This window comes from Adiantum capillus-veneris, chromosome 24, assembly GCF_014529385.1.
Source record: "Adiantum capillus-veneris isolate H3 chromosome 24, ASM1452938v2, whole genome shotgun sequence".
In the NCBI taxonomy this organism is placed as follows: Eukaryota; Viridiplantae; Streptophyta; class Polypodiopsida; order Polypodiales; family Pteridaceae; genus Adiantum; species Adiantum capillus-veneris.
Genome location: NC_140954.1, coordinates 123,386,312 through 123,404,242, shown reverse-complemented (window position 1 = coordinate 123,404,242; position 17,931 = coordinate 123,386,312). Strand labels below are relative to the sequence as shown.

The 17,931-nt window shown below is 42.6% G+C and overlaps 1 protein-coding gene and 1 pseudogene across 8 annotated transcripts; both read right to left on the bottom strand.

Annotated features, from left to right (window-relative positions):
* LOC147427069 (uncharacterized) overlaps window positions 1-17,931 on the bottom strand; it is a 151,039-nt pseudogene that overhangs the window by 55,955 nt on the left and 77,153 nt on the right.
* LOC147427072 (plasma membrane ATPase 2-like) lies at window positions 6,011-16,276 on the bottom strand. Of its 8 annotated transcripts, none has more exons than XM_086498032.1 (11): window positions 16,055-16,276; window positions 14,819-15,371; window positions 14,561-14,680; window positions 14,369-14,475; window positions 14,155-14,299; window positions 11,454-11,621; window positions 11,122-11,357; window positions 11,005-11,037; window positions 10,821-10,902; window positions 10,567-10,727; window positions 6,011-8,739 (listed from the first exon to the last, which is right to left on the bottom strand). In XM_086498032.1, exons 5-11 carry the CDS (start codon window positions 14,162-14,164, stop codon window positions 8,599-8,601), a joined length of 831 nt encoding a protein of 276 aa, XP_086354158.1. In that variant the 5' UTR covers window positions 14,165-14,299; window positions 14,369-14,475; window positions 14,561-14,680; window positions 14,819-15,371; window positions 16,055-16,276; the 3' UTR covers window positions 6,011-8,598. The 8 variants fall into 8 exon arrangements, with proteins under 8 accessions (XP_086354158.1, XP_086354159.1, XP_086354160.1 ...); XM_086498033.1 differs by having other exon boundaries at window positions 14,965-15,371; XM_086498034.1 differs by having other exon boundaries at window positions 15,186-15,371.

Below are 17,931 nucleotides of genomic sequence, written 5' to 3'. Positions count from 1 at the left end.
ATAGCCACATGCAAGGAGCCTTTGATGTGTCTCATTGAGTACTCTTTGAGATTTCCCTTACTAAGTCAAGGGTTCTCCTCTTCTATCTCCTTCTATCAGATCTCTAGTTGATCTTATACACCATTGCATACGAAACTTTTCATGTGCTAATGACTAGCGTGATGATTCATGCGAATGATATTGTGAATGAAATCTAGTACTAATTAATGTATTAATTTTAACATAACTAGTCTATGCTAATCATAAACAATATTCAATTTCTTTGTGATGCAATGCAAGTAGCTAGGTATCATACATATTTTTTACTTTATATGGTCACAAGAAATATTTTTGAGCATCATGATATTACACTTAGCTTTGATATATGGAAGAGGTGACAACACCATAGCCATAAGTTTCTTTTCCTGTGTTCCCTTATTGTTCTCCACAGCATGCAAGACCGTCTCCTTAAGCTCTGATACCACTGCTGCATACGGAGGCATGGAGAGCCCTGCAAAGCACTAAAAAAACTATATTATGTAAGCCATAGGACCGACAAATCTGCATACCTGGCACATCCACAACCACGTAATCGAAGCTTTATGCAAACAGGGAGATAGAAAGAGAGAGACAGAGAGAGAGAGAGAGAGAGAGAGAGAGAGAGAGAGAGAGAGAGAGAGTATAGACGAGCATGTGCAGATGCACCTCATATAATGGAACGCTACACCGGCATGACGAGAGAGGAGAGGGAGGGCAAAGAACAGAGACACAAGCACAGGGTGCAATCTCCCCCCGTGCAAGAGTGACCATTTCCCTTTTGCACGTATTTACTTTATAGATTTCTTGAATGGTCAAAGTGAGTACAAACTGGCCGGCCCATAAACGACCAAAGCTCATAAAGAGCACTTGAATGTCAAAATGTACACAAAATGTATATCTGTTCACATAGGCCTTTGCTTGATTAAGCCTTTTCCACTTGTCAGCTGCACTAGATAATAAAATATCAATTCCATTACACACACAACTTTTTACATGCGGTTGCTAGCCAATGCATGTGATGTATTACATTAGTGAATGCATGTGGTGTATCACACTAGTGAATTTACCTTGTGCATCTTTACTTTAGCCCTAAATAATTGATATCATACTATATATGCCCTCGTTCTCTCCTACTAGGTGCCAGTATGAAGTTCTCAAGACCTAAAAGATTACAATCCAAGTATCAATAAGCTAGGGAGAAAACTGCAACCAACTTGAAACTAGCTTATCGTCCGTATGCTAGGTCATGGTTTAAAATTACTGCATTGTATAAACATAGGAGCATGCAATCTAACATCTCTGTTCACAATCTAGAAATAAGTCCCTCCTGCACGGCGGCATACCTCACATATATAGTGATAAACAAAGTTGAAAGACAAATGAAATAGACAGTCCTACTGTCCTCACTTCTGTATTATTGTTGGGCGCTTTGCCATTGGAGCGAGAAACAAGACTTAGCAGCGTTGCATCTAAAATACATTACCAGTTCAAGATACCAACAACAAATCAATAGTAACCCACTCCTCTCTATTCAAGACACCAATGAGTGATATTTGGGCAAAAATCCAAACGAGTTTTTACCTTATCATAAGACAAAATGTCAATGTAACAACCAATACATTGGCAGATCCCTTCAACAACAAATGTGTTCTCTTGCTCGGTGATCTTGCCCAACTACCCCCAGTTTGTAGTCACACACAGGAGCTTTGTAACAACACATGCCATATCACAAGCTCGGTCCACTGTCTACATGCAACTTTCTATAGGATGTTATGCTCTGTAAGACATGCAACGGACCCTGAATTGCTTCAGTTCTTGACCATTATATTTGTGAAAGAAAACTAGTCATAGATGACATCAATTGTACTTTGGGTGCATGTATTGTAGATGAAGCACATATGCATGACTACATCAACAACTCTAGTCCGATAATTTGCACTCACAGATGAGACTTCCAATACTATAACAACCTCGTCTTGAATAAGTTGTACAATCAAACTGACATTTCAAAAGTTGAAATAAAGACGAACAAGGATAACATAAATGCCCTTCAGTAGTGGCTCCTAGACCCTAAGTTCAACGAGCTAGATCTTATCACAATTGACGTATGCATGCATGATCATTGAAAACACTGACTTGACAATCGGTGTGGCAAACGGTGCAACATGCTTTGTCAATGCCATTACACAAAACAAAGAAGGTGAGGTTGCATCGTTGTCCTCATTCATTGTATTGTGATAATAACTACAAAACACAGTCAACATCCACCTTCTATGCTACCAACCATTCGCTGAAAATTTTCTTTTTGAAATACTTTCCGTTTACAAGAATTTACATGTAGCACGTATACAAGAGAAAAAAAAGACACTCATCAATAGACTACCTCGCTTGGATATTGTCATAAAATCTAATATCTAATATATAACCAACCCAAATGATTTTCTAATATTAAATTGATCACTTAATGTGGGAGAATAAACGGGAACAAGTGTTAAGATATAGACATGTGCTTATAGATCTATCTCAACACGGGGCCAATGGTAAAGGAGCCCAAATGAGAGATGGTCTATCAAAGAGCAAGGCTAACAAATGGAGCATAAGACCTTAGGGTTAGCTACATTGAAGACCTCCAATAATGTGTGTAAAAGGCCTCTGACCTTAGGTAAGCTAGGGCTGAGCTTGAGGCACGGGACCCCGACCCAGCTCGAGGTGCTTGTCCTGCTTGTCATGCTTGATGACTAAGGTGCTTGAGGTGCTTGATGATTGAGGTGATGGAGATGCTTGAGGTGCTTAATTATTGATATTCTTGAGGTGCTTGACATGCTTGAGGTGCTTGACATGCTTGAGATGCTAGGGTTGCACTTGAGGTGAGAACCGAGCCCAAGCTTAAAGTGCTTATGAGCCAAGCTTGTGGTGGGAACTGGGCCTATGCATGAGGGGCTTGAGGTGTCAAAAAGTCAAAGATTCAATACCTACAAGGAGGGGGCGAGCCCTGCATGAGGGGGGATGAGAGAGAACACCCACACACTCACACAAAGCATGCATGGTACAAAGAAAGCAAAAGGGATACTTGTCAAATTCCTCCTCATGTTGCCCTCATGGTGTGCCTGAAGCCTATTGGTTGGCCACCCAAGGGGTCCAATAATAATTTAGAAGATTTAATTAATTGATTTAGCATTTATCTAGCCCTCTCTCTCAAAAGGGAAAGGGGGACACTTGTCTCAAGGCTACCCTTGCTACTTGTAATGCCTCCTACTTGTGATTGGCTAGGTCTGGAGGGGTCCACTGAGCTTCAAGCATGAGCTACAAGGGGAGGTCAACCCAAGCAAGCTAGGGGGTTGCTTAAAGGGGATATACTCACCCACACACACTCACAAACACTCTCATTGTGTGCTATGCAAAGGGCAAGAGCTCCCTCTCTTTCTCCAAGCAAGTAGAGGTTGAGAGCCTACACCAACACTCTTGGATATGGAGTGCAAATCCAACCAAGATCCATGCTTCAATGCTTAAGTTTGCCATCTCCTTCTTCTTCATTAATATGCTATTATGTATGCCAGTAACAAGAGTTATGATAAGTGAGGAACTAATTCTTTCTCCTGCGAAATGTTTCTTCTTCCTCTTCCCTACCCTCATTCCGTGCTAGCTCTCTCCACCTTCGAAGGTGTTTGAGGTCTTGGAACTGAGGCTTGGGATAGTTAAAGCTTTCTTCAAGTTTATGTTATGTTTGTGATGCATGAAGCTTTCCATCTTCATTGCATCACCTAGGTCACAAGGAACACAAAGATTGTATTGTAACAAGTCTCTCTTAATGGGAGAAATCATAATACAAATGCCTATTGGAGGGGGGACCGGCTCCACATAAATCCGGTCCTCAATTGTTGTCATGTTCTCTAAATTCTCTCTCTTGCAAAATTATTGTTCATGCCAAGTTAACTAATTGCTATGATTATGTTGCTATCTTCAACTATGTTCACCCGCTATGCTCACAAAGTCATTTCTCAAAAGTACTTTCATTAATTTTCTCTACTCTCAAGTTAAATAGGCCAATTCCATTGCAGATATAATGTCAACTATAGTTATCCCTATAGTCTTGGATAATTGATGCACTTAACTTTGTCTCCTCCCATGAACATTATTTCAAATGTATAACCCTTTCATGCAGTGCCGCCCTTGCCAAATTAGTCATGCTCTTGTTTCCTTCAGTGCTAGATACTAAATGTCAATTTGTATATGTCCTATTGTATTCTATGGATGCTATATAGCAAGGCTAGTTAAACAAGTGATAAAATCACGAGACCTGCCTATAAGAGGGCAGATGAGTGAGACCAAACAAGAACCCAAAACACCTGGCATAATTCTTTTGAATTTGCAAGGACATGATCAATCACTTTCAAAAAAGCTGCAAATACTTTCAAGATTCCTTCCCCAATTAACCTTATGGAAGCCTTCTATATGCAATTTCATAGTATTCTTGTGCAACTACCATTCTACAACCGTAAGACGAGATACAATATCCCTTGCCTGTCACCTCCTCCTGTGCAGTGAGCCTTGCCCACAAATAGGTTGATGACAATATTTTGCCATGGAGCAATCCATGCTCCTGTTTTCACATTGATTTCTTGCCTTTAGTGCATCGAATATGAGGTCTTGGAAGACACACACACACACACACACACACACACAGATATTTTCTTATTTTCCTTGAGGTCAAATATGACCCATGGAGCCAAAGGTACATGTGATGCACTATTTGAAGTGATAAATGATCCTTGATGTTAATGGTCAAGATCAAGTGAATTGCAATGGAGAACACACATCATGGCTTGGAAAGCAACACATGAAGGTCTTAAGTTGTGGCTGACAATGTGAGGGAAGCAAGTTTGGAGTTGATGTAAAGTTGAGCACCCTAGTGGCGCATGGTACTCAAATACTCAAACTTAAAATGACTGTAATGTAAATAGTGAATGGTTCTCTTGTCCATTGCCCCATCTTGCACGAAGACAATGAGTACTAAGCCATGACTATGAATGTAGAGAGTATGTATCATTGAGAAGGGGGATAGACTCCAGCATGTACGGGTACGGTTTCCTCTTTCAAGGAAGAGCATAATGTTGTAGTTGGTGTGATGTAGGTCATGAACTATGACCCACCATTTTCCTCCCAAGCCTTAATACATTGACATATGAGAGAGAGAGAGAGAGAGAGAGAGAGAGGGGTTAACAAAAGCACGACTCCAAGGAAAAAAAAAAGACCTCAAATGAGACAATCCCAAGGTATCTGCATGCTTAGCCTCCCAAGGATCATATAATTACACACAATTCATTTTTACAAATTGATCCTAGATTCATACATTGTTGCAAATTGATTCAAATGAGGACAGACTGATGTTCCAAAGCAATAATATCTCCAATCTTGAGACAAGAAAAAAATTTATTTAGGAACCTGATAACCTTCAAAATTGCTAACCTAAACACCAAATAGCTTAAGCCTAAAATGTATCCAAACGTCAACAACGCAATGCCAAGACCACCATTTTCAATAGACACATACATAAGCTTCCTTAAGATTATTTGTAATTTCAATACGAAAGGGTACATCAGAAACAAATGCAGTTGTCGCATGTAGTATAATCTACTACAGAGACTTTTCCCTCATGATCAGGACATGCACAAAGCACACAATTCAAAAGCTCCTCTGTACTCCAATACAAACTTAAAGTGGGGCAGCCAAATAAAATTGAGCCCTCTTGTTCAATCCTATAATTGTTCACAACCAAACACGTGGCCTTGGAAAAGAGCACCATTCTTGAATCCTCACAAAGGGACAAAGCAATTTTGAGATACAGAATTTTTATAGCAAATGTAGACATTAAAGCAAGCGGGTTCTGACAAACCACATGCAGGTGGGTCCCCCAAAAGACATTGATTACAATTTCCATTGGAACCAAACTCACAATGCATACATTAAACACCTTGTAAGATGACACAATAAGTGAAGGCAAACATCATTTAAACTATGAACACTTCACGTTACAAAACTGGTTGATTTTTTGGAGACAAATTGCTCAATCAGCCACCATCAGAAGAAGTTGTGCTGAGGCTTTTGTTGGCTGCTTGTTGGGCCTGAAAAGATAGCTTGAGCGACTTGAGGCTTAAATAGACCCATAGGTATCCATATTGCAGGATTAGAAGGCTTTGGCACCCATTGAAGCTTGCTCATATTGGGAAAGTCAAAGAAAACCATGCTGAACTCCCCGATTTTCTCCAACTTTCCCTTTCTATCGGCCTGTAAAATCATGCTTCCATTGTAAGTGGTGAAAATGTCCCTATTCAATCATACAATGTCCTCAGGCTGGCAATAATCACATTCTATGCTCTATAGTTGAAGATAGCACACTACATCTGATTGATCTGCAACTATGGATTGCAATCTGCACAAATGCCTCAAACCACTTATCGCGGTCCATGGCTGCAGCCTTTGATTATCATTTGTGTTGCCCCCCAAGGCACCCTCTACTGAGCAATACACCATGCTAAGTAGGCAGAGGGAGACTCTCCTAGATCGCAATCCAAGGCAATTGAAGATGGATCGTGATCTACAACATACTCAACCAAGATTTTACTTAGCTCACAACTCGGAGCGGAAGAAACCTCATAGTCTGCAAAAGCACGGACCCCTCTCCTTGTGACGAAGGAAATCAACTCTGAACACTTCTCCTCCAACAATCGAACCCTAACCCCTCCAGATGAACCACCTTGCAGATTTCCACAGGCCACTTCAACAAAGCTTAACAACAGCAAATCCTGTGACCTTGCTCATCGCTCTCAACCCTGCTCATCCAAGCTCCAAGCCTGCACCTTGCCATTTACACGTGAAACATGCTACAAGTCCTTAACCAAATTTGTATTCCTTGTCAGATTATTAATGGCTCTTGCGACCATCAACATGAAATATTTTAGGGCAATAATAATATTGGCATAAGCATGCTCTACATTTTGTTCTTGTTAAATGGCAACTATGCACCAAAAAGTGTTGATGTTGTTGAAGGGGGTCGACAGGCGCAGATCCTTGATCATGACGTTACCTGGCATAGTCGATTGTCATGGCTGCGACTCAAAAAGCACCAATTGCATCGTATATTTACAAAAACGTAGGGTGACCTTAGGGTTTCTAGTTGCTGCGAGGGTAGGATGTGCATATAGGCTCACGATGCAAATCAAATGGAAATGACTAGTAGCCTTGCACAGATGGTGAGCAAGGAGGGCGCGCCCAATGGTGTCAGCCAGCAGAGCGAAAATCACAAAAGTACGTTGCAATGAAAAGCGGAAACGTGGAGAGAGAGAGCACATAAGAGAACAAAGAAAAACTTGAATTTTGATCTCAGGCGTTGTAGATGAGCATGGAGATGGCAACGATGAGGTGTTGAGCGTGATGAGGGGGAAGCGCAGGTAGTGCATGGACGAGGCCGATGATCTGGGCCTTGAGGGACTTGACGCTGCGCATGTGGTTGAAGCCTCAACCAGCCGGCTCTGCACCATCATCCTCCATTTCCCTCTGAGTACTACCTTGACCTCCAACCCTTTCCATCGGCCCAGAATCTTGAGCTTTCGTATATCACGACGCTTCAACATTTTGAAAGACTTCCTTCATCCTTTCCATCGGCCCAGAATCTTGAGCTTTCGTATATCACGACGCTTCAACATTTTGACAGACTTCCTTCATCATTTCCTCGACCGCGTTCCTGAACTGCAGGACGTGGTGCACTCACACAATCTACGAGAAAGGGGGATAATTTTTAAACCTTACCTACCCATGACCTCCATCAGCTTGCTGCTCCCTCCATCTCGCCACCTTGCTACTCCCCCGCTCGTAGCCACACACCTGTCAAAATTTTGTGCAAGGGCAACACACAACTCGTCATCTACAAGGATGCAGCGTAGTGCAGTACTGTGGAGTTGCATGGCGTGTTAGTGTTTGCAGGTGCGAGGACGCAGTCGAACTCCCCACGTGGTGCAAATTCGGGTGTGGTCTGCCAGGTCAAACGAGGAAGACATCTGAGGAAAGGGAGGGCCAACAGCTGTTAACCCAGATGCCTCCGACCCTCCAGTCGAGAGAGGGCCTCGATTTAGCCAGGCCACCCCCGTCACTATGGCACGGCTCCGGGTTCAAAGGGGATCCAGGGCCCAAATTTGGGGGTGCGAGGCGGTTTTAATCTCCATCGTCGGATTACGCAGTGAACTAGGGATGAACTAGGGATGGGTGAACTAGGGGCGGGTAAGCTTGAGGTGGGTGAACTGGGGGTGAGCTAAGGGTGAACTAGGGACACCTAAACTAGAGTATGATCATGTGCCATGCCAACATGGACAGCGACGCGCGCTAACGTGGTGGTAGGGCATTCGTGTGGCAACTAAGACCCATACCTCGCGAGGCGGGTGAACTAGGGGTGAACTAAGAGTGAACTCGGAGCGCCATTTTTGCCCCGAGTTCACCCCTAGTTCAGTCGAGATCAAAGCCGCCTCGCGCCCCCAAAGCCAGGCCACGATGCTTCATCATTTTTCCCACTGCTTATTTACTTCTCTGTCAAACGAGTTGTCTTTGTAATGAGTATATGTTGTATGTTCCAACCAATAAAAATAATGAGCGCTTATCACCTCGTTCAACCATTGAGAACTTAAAAGCTTCTTTTCCATGATTCTCTTTTGTCTTTGTAATGAGTACCTCCTGAGCTCCAACCAATCAAAACAATAAAAATTTATACATTAAAAAACAAGAAGTGATAAAATCATGAGGCCTACTCATAAGCATTCCTATATGTAGAGAGAGAGAGAGAGAGAGAGAGAGAGAGAGAGAGAGAGAGAGAGAGAATATTGTTCCTACGACACCAAATGCAAGCCCACCCTCAAACAAACCGTGAAACATCAACCACTCTCTCACAAGCTCTCCAACCCCTTGCAGTGCCGCACTTTTGACAAAAAGCCAAGACATGAAACTACTCTGCAAGAACTTTGTAGACGATGCAATAAAATCTATGGTGCCCATGCTTTTGTGCCCTAAATACAGAGCTCCTAAAGTTGTGACTAGTCATACTCGGTTCAAAAGAAAATGTGGGAGGTGGGGATGGGAGGGCATGTGAGGCATCAAAGGAACATCATTTTTGTGAGGGCATTTAATTCCAAAAAGCTCACAAGGCCCCAAGTTCACGATTCTTCGGATATCTTCAGGCGTAATAAATGTCCACTATCTTTATCCACCAATAAAGCAATACTAAAAATTGTGCATTTTTAAAAATACATATAAGATTTTTCACTAACAAAAAAGAAACACATCACTATGGCCTTAGGCAGACCAAAAAGAGTACCGAGCACAACCTATGCAACATTTTCTTTTTATGGTAAAGATATCAACTCGATTGCCACAACTCTGTAAGGCTACTGTGGTTTGCGCAAATGTTTCAAAGTTCACCCATGTGTAGCTAAGCTCAATTGCAAGCTATGATACATGGGGTTTTACATGGGGCGTTAACAGCTAGTTGCTAGTGAGCGCAAGAACGGGGGGAAAGCGGCAGGCTTTAGCTTTCCTAAAGAGCTAATGAGACAAAATCTTGAGGATGAATTCACTCTTGAATTAAATCTAAATGCAAATAGGAAAATCTCTCTCCCTCTCTCTCTCTCTCTCTCTCTCTCTCTCTCTCTCTCTCTCTTTTCAGCCTTTCTCGGGTTTCTACTGTGATGTCTCTCTGTGGCAGAAGAGTCGGCATCTCCCCTCAATATGGTAGTGACCCTAAGCTGCCGGGGATCCTCACGCTCAACACAGGCTTTGACAGGGTGTTCGTGATCGAGGTGTAGTTGTGGAGCTCACATGCAGTCTCCGATGGCTATGGCACGCACAGCTTCTCTTGCATTAATTTCCACAAGAAGCTTTGGACGCATTTCTATATAGCAAAAAAATATAATTACTAGGCAAATTACTAGATTGAATACACATATCTAGTAAGAGTGCAAACATGTAATAATGAGAATACTCCTATATGGTTGTAAGCTATATGGGTGTTTTAAGTAACCATATAGCAAGAATTTCTTACTAGTTTGTCTCGGATTCTCCTAGATGGCTGTAGCCATAATATTATAGCTATATGCGAGTTTTAACTAACCATGTAGTAAGAAATTCTTCTTTCTCCTACATGGTTGTAGCCACAAAATGCTATCTATGTAGTTGTATTATAATAATTCACATGAATAATCAATTTAACAGATCATATAAGGCGGCGGAATTGTGCAGGCTCAGGTAGCTGTACCACTGGGCTATTACAAAAGCTATCACTAAGTATAATCCAGGCTTCTCTCGAAAAGACCAACTTCGTGATCTGGTGACAAAGATCACAGCCTGGCTGAATATAATGCTGACTTGCAACTATACGGCAGAAGTAAGATGCCTGTCGTCACCTCAATCGGTCTAACATGAAAGTGATCTTGAAACAGAAGGAAAGCATCAAAACCAGAATCAACTTACTCACTCAAATTGACAAGCTGAGAGGAATCTATCACTTACTGTAAAGAAGCTTGTCTCTTTGAAAAGCCAGAAAAAAATGACAGTCTGTACAGCCAGATATGCCCCCAGGGCAATACCAGTCATGAAAATTTCTCGCAACTTCCAGCTGTCAGGTAGTGGAGAGGGTTTCACTCGATCCTTGGCGATGGTCAAGATAGTACCTATTCACTCGAGTGCACGGCCAAACAATTATTACAAAAGGACTCTTTAAGAGAACCCTGATCCCTTCACAAGCGACAACGTCAAACTCTCACCGTCATTTAAAACTGCAATGATAAGAACCATCAAAGGTGAAAAATCATATTTCCAGATCAAGGCCAAAAGCAGAAAGCCAAGCTGAAATAAAAGTCACATAGAAAATGTTTAAGCACTGTTTATGGACACAGATGTCTTGATAAAGATTTGCATAAAATGCATACTGAGTTGATGAAACCATACCACTATGCGGATAGTAATGGAGACAGCATAAATCTGAAATCCAAGTAAAAAATTAATGCAATTGGTCAGAAAAGAATGTACAAACATTCATGAGGACTGACTCTTAAAATGGCTTACTGTATAATTTTTCATTCTTTGAAATATTGCACGGCTTGTGAGAACCACACTGATGATGACACTCAACCCTGGCTCTGTCAGAACAATGTCTGATGCACTCCTTGCCGCATCTGTTGCATCTGAAACAGCAATCCCTATATCTGCCTTCTTCGATGCAGGAGCATCGTTAACACCATCACCAGTCATTCCACAGATATGTTTCTTCTCTTGCAGTCTGACAATCTCATACTTGTGTTCTGTTGATTGATGTTGGACATATTTAGGTCAAGTGGCAAAATCAAGAAAACTAAAACGTAATAACCATTCACAACCAAATAAATTGTGTCACTTACCAGGAAAAACTGCAGCAAACCTATCAGCTCTTTCAATGAGCTCATCTATGGGTACGGACACAATGACTTCCTCCTTGTTTTGTCCCAATAATGAAGAGGATGGGTACATGTTCGTCGTGCCCATGCCTAATCTTCTGCCAGTCTCCTTTGCAATTGCCAGTTGGTCACCTGATAACCAGAACACGATTTTTCCAAGTCTTGACAGATGGGAAGCTTAGTCTCATGCACAGATGCAATGTTAGCATAGACCTCTTTGCGGAAAAGCATCTGCTTTCTCGAAAAGCAACCCGCTTTCTCAGAAATCATTTGTTTTTCCTCAAAGTTTCCTCTGAACCCAACTTCATTCAAGTGCTTGGTCATTCTTGTGCACAATTCTAACACAGTTCCAAATGTCCTCCTGACTATGGAACATTCCCTTTGCCGATGCCCCCGTCACTCGCGCACAAGTGCTGTAGGTTGTGTTCTACAGGTGGAATCAAGGGTAGGTGCACTCAGGACAGCAGCAGTGCAGCGCAGTTAGGGTTAGCACAGCCAGTGCATGTAGCAAAAGCAGCAATATATCGCAAAAGGAGCCTCCAAGACAGCTCGCAAGGTTTAAAAACCCTAAACACAGGTCTGTAGGTCAACGCCTCGTGGTCATCAAACCCTAAACGCACAGCAGACACTTGCTCAAAACCCTAAATCGTGCGTCAGAAATCAGCTCGACAGTTCTCTCTCTCTCTCTCTCTCTCTCTCTCTCTCTCTCTCTCTCTCTCTCTCTCTCTCTCTCTGGCCGATTATGCCAGAGAGAGCTAGAGACAGAGTTGCACTACATATGTCATTGCACAGTGTTCTATGAGATACGGGGGCGTTTCCATTGCTTATTCAGAGAGGGTTTTGGTCCTCTATCTAGGGTCATGAGTTATGAGGATCAGAGATGTCTTGGACTATATCTACTTGAGTTACACAGGTATAGAGACACTTTACTGGGGAGAGCTAGAGAGAGGCAGTCCCAGAGACACATTACAGATTTCTTTTCACTAGATATGGGACAGCCAGAGGAGCAGCCACCACTGCAGAGCTCGTCCCACACTCATTCGACCACTACTGGCACTCTCATCGACCGAGCATTGGAGCTACAGAGATACAGACGACCGCGACTGAGGAGAGGAGCTACACAGCATCGACGGAGACTACAACAGAAGATTCGAGCCATACTCTCTCGACATCCAGAGTGCAGATGAGGATGGATCCTCACCATTTCTTCCATCTTTGTTTCACTGTTACATCCAGTTTACCGGGTACCTATTGTATCAGCTGCTACACCCACGTAGTTTTAGATTGTAGTAGTAGTAGTAGTATTTTGTTCCACTTCTAGTTCTTTTGTACCCAGACATGGTATTAGATTCACTATTTTGTAACTGATTGGTCTCATAGGTCATTTTGGCCTTTTGAAGACGTTAATATAACATTTCATTTCATTTCATTTCTCTCTCTCTCTCTCTCTCTCTCTCTCTCTCTCTCTCTCTCTCTCTCTCTCTCTCTCTCTCTCTCTCTCTCTCTCTCTCTCTCTCTCTCTCAGGGCGAGCAGGAATCTGAGGGCGAGGGCGAGCAGGAATCTGAGGCGATGGCAAGCTGGCTGAGGCGAGGGCGAGCAAGAATCTGAGGCGAGGGCGAGCTGGCTGAGACGAGGGTGAGATATTGCGCTTCCAACCTGCCGGACGAGGGACGAGGGGTGAGCTCTCTCTGCTGGACGAGGGTCTTGGGCGAGGGCCAACTGCTGATATTGGACGAGGGACGAGCTAGACTGGGCGAGGGGCGAGCTGCTGGTCGACAGGCGAGGGGCAAGCTGCTGGACCTGGTCAAGGGCGAGCTGCTAAGCCTGGGCAAGCTGCTGGTCCTGTGTCAAGAGGGCGAGCTCCCTGGGTCGAGGGTGAGGAGCCTACCAAGGGCGAGGACAAATGAGAGTTCACATTCAGAGCGAGCTTATACTTGGAGTCATTACATATAGACAGTCTCAGATTGCCCTTCGGCGTTTAGTGTGACGGAAGAAGCGGGCCTTTTTAGCCCAGATGGAACGTGATTTGTATCAACTCTTTTTGAGTCGAGATTTAGGGCGCTTCCATTGCTTATTCAGGGAGGGTTTTGGACCCCTAGATAGAGTCATGAGGTATCAGGACCAGAGATGTCTTGGCTTATATCTACTTGAGCTACACCGACATAGAGATATTCTGTTGGGGAGACATGGAGTACGACAGTCGCAGAGACAGATCACAGACTTCTTTGGATCGAGGGAGCCAAGAGACCAACCACCAACACAGGGTTGTACCCGCATTCATACCAGAGGCTCCCTCATTGACAGGGCGACTGAGCTCGGGAGATCGAGATGACCACGACCGAGACACAGGAGCACACTCCATCGACGGAGACTCCAGCAGAGGATCAGAGGCATTCTAGCACGACACCCAAATTGTCATTGAGGGCCTATTCTACATTTTCACATTACACATTTCACATTTCACACTTCATTTTCAGTTTTCATTTTTTGTACTTTCAGTACTTTTTGTACTTGAATTTCAGACAATGTATTAGATTCACCACTTTGTATCTGATGGTCTCATAGGTCATTTTGGCCTTTTGAAGACGTTAATATATCATTTCACTGCCGTCTGTAGCATTAGAATTATCTAACTTACAATAGAATTCAACGATAGACAAATACCTGTAATCATTTTGACATTCACTCCAAGATTCAACACTTTACTGATTGTCTCTGCACTGTCATGGCGAGGGGGATCAAAGAGAGGTAGTAGACCACAAAATTTCCATGGGCCTCCTTCACTGTCTTTAGATTTTTCAGATATTTCCTGTTTTCACAAAAGTAAACCTTATATGCCTCATGGGACAAACTGAAAGCATGCTAATTAATACTATACCTGACGTGCAACTGCCAAAGAGCGCAATCCACGCTAGAAAAATTTATCAATCATTGCATGCACTCTTGCTTCTATCTGACGGCGATTATATGAGCCAATGCTAGGATCTTTAAGTACACAATACATGTCAGAAAGGGATTGAAATTACGGTCACATAGCTAGAGCACACAATCAAAAGTAATCATATTATACCTGTTCGGGAGCACCTTTGCTAGCTCTGAATCAACGACCATTTTCTATATAAGTTAAGGCTGTTCTCTTGTCTACTGGGTTGAATGGCAAAAAATGCACCTATTCAATATTTTCTCTTGCCTGCAAAGAAACTGAAGTCATGATTGTGTTGCATGCATATAAAGCAGAGACCAGTATCAAGAACGCATGCATTGTTAGAGAACTAATTTGCCAAGAAGTTCAGAAATGATCAGTAGAGATTCAAGATTCAAAAAAAACCTGACAGCTGAACCAAAGCAACTACTTATTCAAGATTCAAAAATGCCTGACATGCGCCTTGAGAGAGCAAAGAACATAAGTTCATAAGCATGGGTACAGATGGAGTGGCATCAACAATATAAGCTGTATCCAGGCTTCGACAGTACCTCCTTTGGATCATCCAGCATCCCCACAATAGCTGTGTCAATGGCGTCTTAATTTTCAATTCTTGAGGCTCTCGCTGCAAGCAGAACTACCATATCTCTATCCACATCTTTTGTAATGGCAGTCATACGCTTTGTTATAGCGCCCTGATGTAAAAGTCGTGATAAACCTTAAAAATTTCAAGCATTAACACATGAAAACTTCCTTCTAGGATCAACCTTACCTGCTGGGAAAGCCGATGAGCACCAACGGCCATTGTCACAGAAAGCACTGTGGGCATGGCAATGGGGATTCCACCAATAAGGAGAACAAGGAGATTGTTGATCCCCTCTCTATAGGCTCTTTTCTGTATCGGGTACATGACGATCGCGATGGAGATTATGCAGAAATTCCCTATTTGCTTGAGGACCTGCCACAAAACGTGGAATATTTTCAAGGCCATTATTTACAAAACTAAAGTTCTGCATTGCACAGCCATTAGTGTCCTTCTGGAAGCTTTTCAATTTAATTAAGACATCGCAAGTCGAAAGCCCAATAGGTGCAAAGGGATTGAAATATCAGAACTGCAGTAGAAAAGCATATGAAAAATCTGCAACCAAGTGCCAAGTTATATGGTGACAGGAGATCATTGACCTTCTGGAAATGGCCAACATGGTTTGTCGAGTCAACAAGATGAGCAGCTTTCCCAAAGAAAGTATGTACCCCTGTAGCAAACTGCTTCAATCTCGCCCTGTTTGCACGTTGAACCTGAGAAGACCTCATCTCCTGGTTTCTTAGTCTGTTTTACCTGAATAATTCCCTTCACTGTATAGGACCCCCGCACGAATTTTACAATACCGCGATCGTCAGGGTACTTATTTCTCAGCTCTTCTCGAGTTTCTGAAATGCATGACAATGCATGCTACCCGTAAGATATGACATCCATGATTGTGATGTAGGCTGTCACAGTGAATTAAAACATCCCAAAGCTTCCTTGCATCAGCCATGGTGAGCATATGCTACAATACACGTGCTCCACATCAACAACTACATGTGCTTTCCTAAGGGCAAACAAAGGAAACAAAGGCAAAGCTAGGAGACAAGGGTACTCACACAGTAGCAGTAATGTCAACCTTGCCAAAGATGGTACTGATGCAGAATCAAAAACACCTCATAACTTGCGGCTTGCTGACCTGCGTCACGGTAATCGGGCAATTCAAAGCGTAGGTCCTTTTTTTGCAGTCCGCCACATCTTCAATCCCGCCACACTGCTCAAGCGTTAAGCTCTACAGGTTTCGCACTTCTTGATAAGTGTGTCCGGCCACTATCGCAAGCTCTAAGTTGAAGTTGAATTGTGTCCCCCGGCAAATGTCCTAGTGTAATCCCCCTATAAATTTTGAGATTGACCTCTAAATTTGAATTTGAAGGTGAGAAAACCTTCAAATTTAGTCAACTTACAGCTATTGTTTCCCATCTGTAGGTTTGCCAATTTATTGGAAAAACTTTTTTTTCGAGCACTAGCTCTACCTTCTAAGGTTCTAAACAAGGTTTTTTTTTGTCGTACGTGTCTTCCAAGGACAGAGAAACCCAACTAGAAAAAACAAGTCTTGCTTGGTTGGCCATGCCATAGAAATTTTTTGACACAATTTAGCATTGATGTGTGGTTGCAAGTGAGGAACGATATGCTTGGGTGAAAAACCTTGGCCTACCTATGACACGACTTCAAACTTTGATTCCTACCCACAAATAAGTAAAATAAATCCCTAAAATCCAAAATAAATAATGGGTTTATATCGAGAAATTTACTTGAGATGCCATACCTCTAACACCCTCTTTGCAACTCATAGTGTACAGAAATAGTGAGACCAAGTAGATGAAGAAGCTACCATGGACACCCCAGTAGCAATCGACTATTGGGTATACCCTAATTTGGCTATGGACCTGACTTAACCAACAACAATGGATTGGTGCACTCATGCATATTGTTTTAGATACAACTGGAAACTTGACCATCTTCTATTCATCCTTGATCAGCTGGAGGATCTCCTTTGGAAACTTTATATCCAATTTTTTTATGGTTTATCACAGATCCACTGGTAGTGCAGAAGGTATGTAGGCAATTCCAAAAGGTAGTAATAGATGGCTCATCCTGCCTCATCATAGCATTTGTATCATCAGCAAATTGTTGAAGGTAGAGGTCTTTGCTAGCACCAGAGATGTGGGATACCTTTTATCTTGCCTGCCTCTAGTTCTCTCTGCACCAGCCATCCCAATGCATCAAAGCAAATAGCATACAATAAGGGGCAATAGGGCATCCCTGTCTAATGGATTTCATCGTAGGAAAGACATCAATAAGATCACCAGTGAGGGAGATTTTAGCACAAGCATTGCCAAAGAGAACTTGGACAAACTTAATAAAAAGTTTCCCAATTCCTATATCATGAAGAGACTGAAAAATAAAATCATAAGCCTTATCAAATTCAATCTTGAAGAACTTTTGGTGCTTTTCGAAGTGCACCACATTTGGCATACATATCGACTAGGGAAGTTCCAAGCACGACATCTCTTTTCGATACCCTCTGACTAACAATATCATCATGAATTTTTGTGTCCATATCAGCATCTTGCGTAGAGCCACATGATTCAAGATGCACGCATAGGTGATTACATCTAGAGAGCAGTGTGTTCCAAGAGACGACATTCCGGACAGAAAGCTCCTTAAGCACTTTTTGTGCTTTCTCAAGCACACTACATCTGGCATACATGTCGATCACTAGGGTAATCAATTTCATGTGCAAGAAACTAGTCTTAATGGGCTGCCTATGATAGTCATGATAATCAATTTCATGTGCAAGAAACTAGTCTTAATCGATTGTCTCATCCCACCCAGTTTCTCCTTACACTACAAGAGGTTTTGTGCTCTTGTGACGCTGTTAGCGACGGAAATACACTGGGTTTTTATAACCCCCGACGTCGCTAAAACCGTCGCT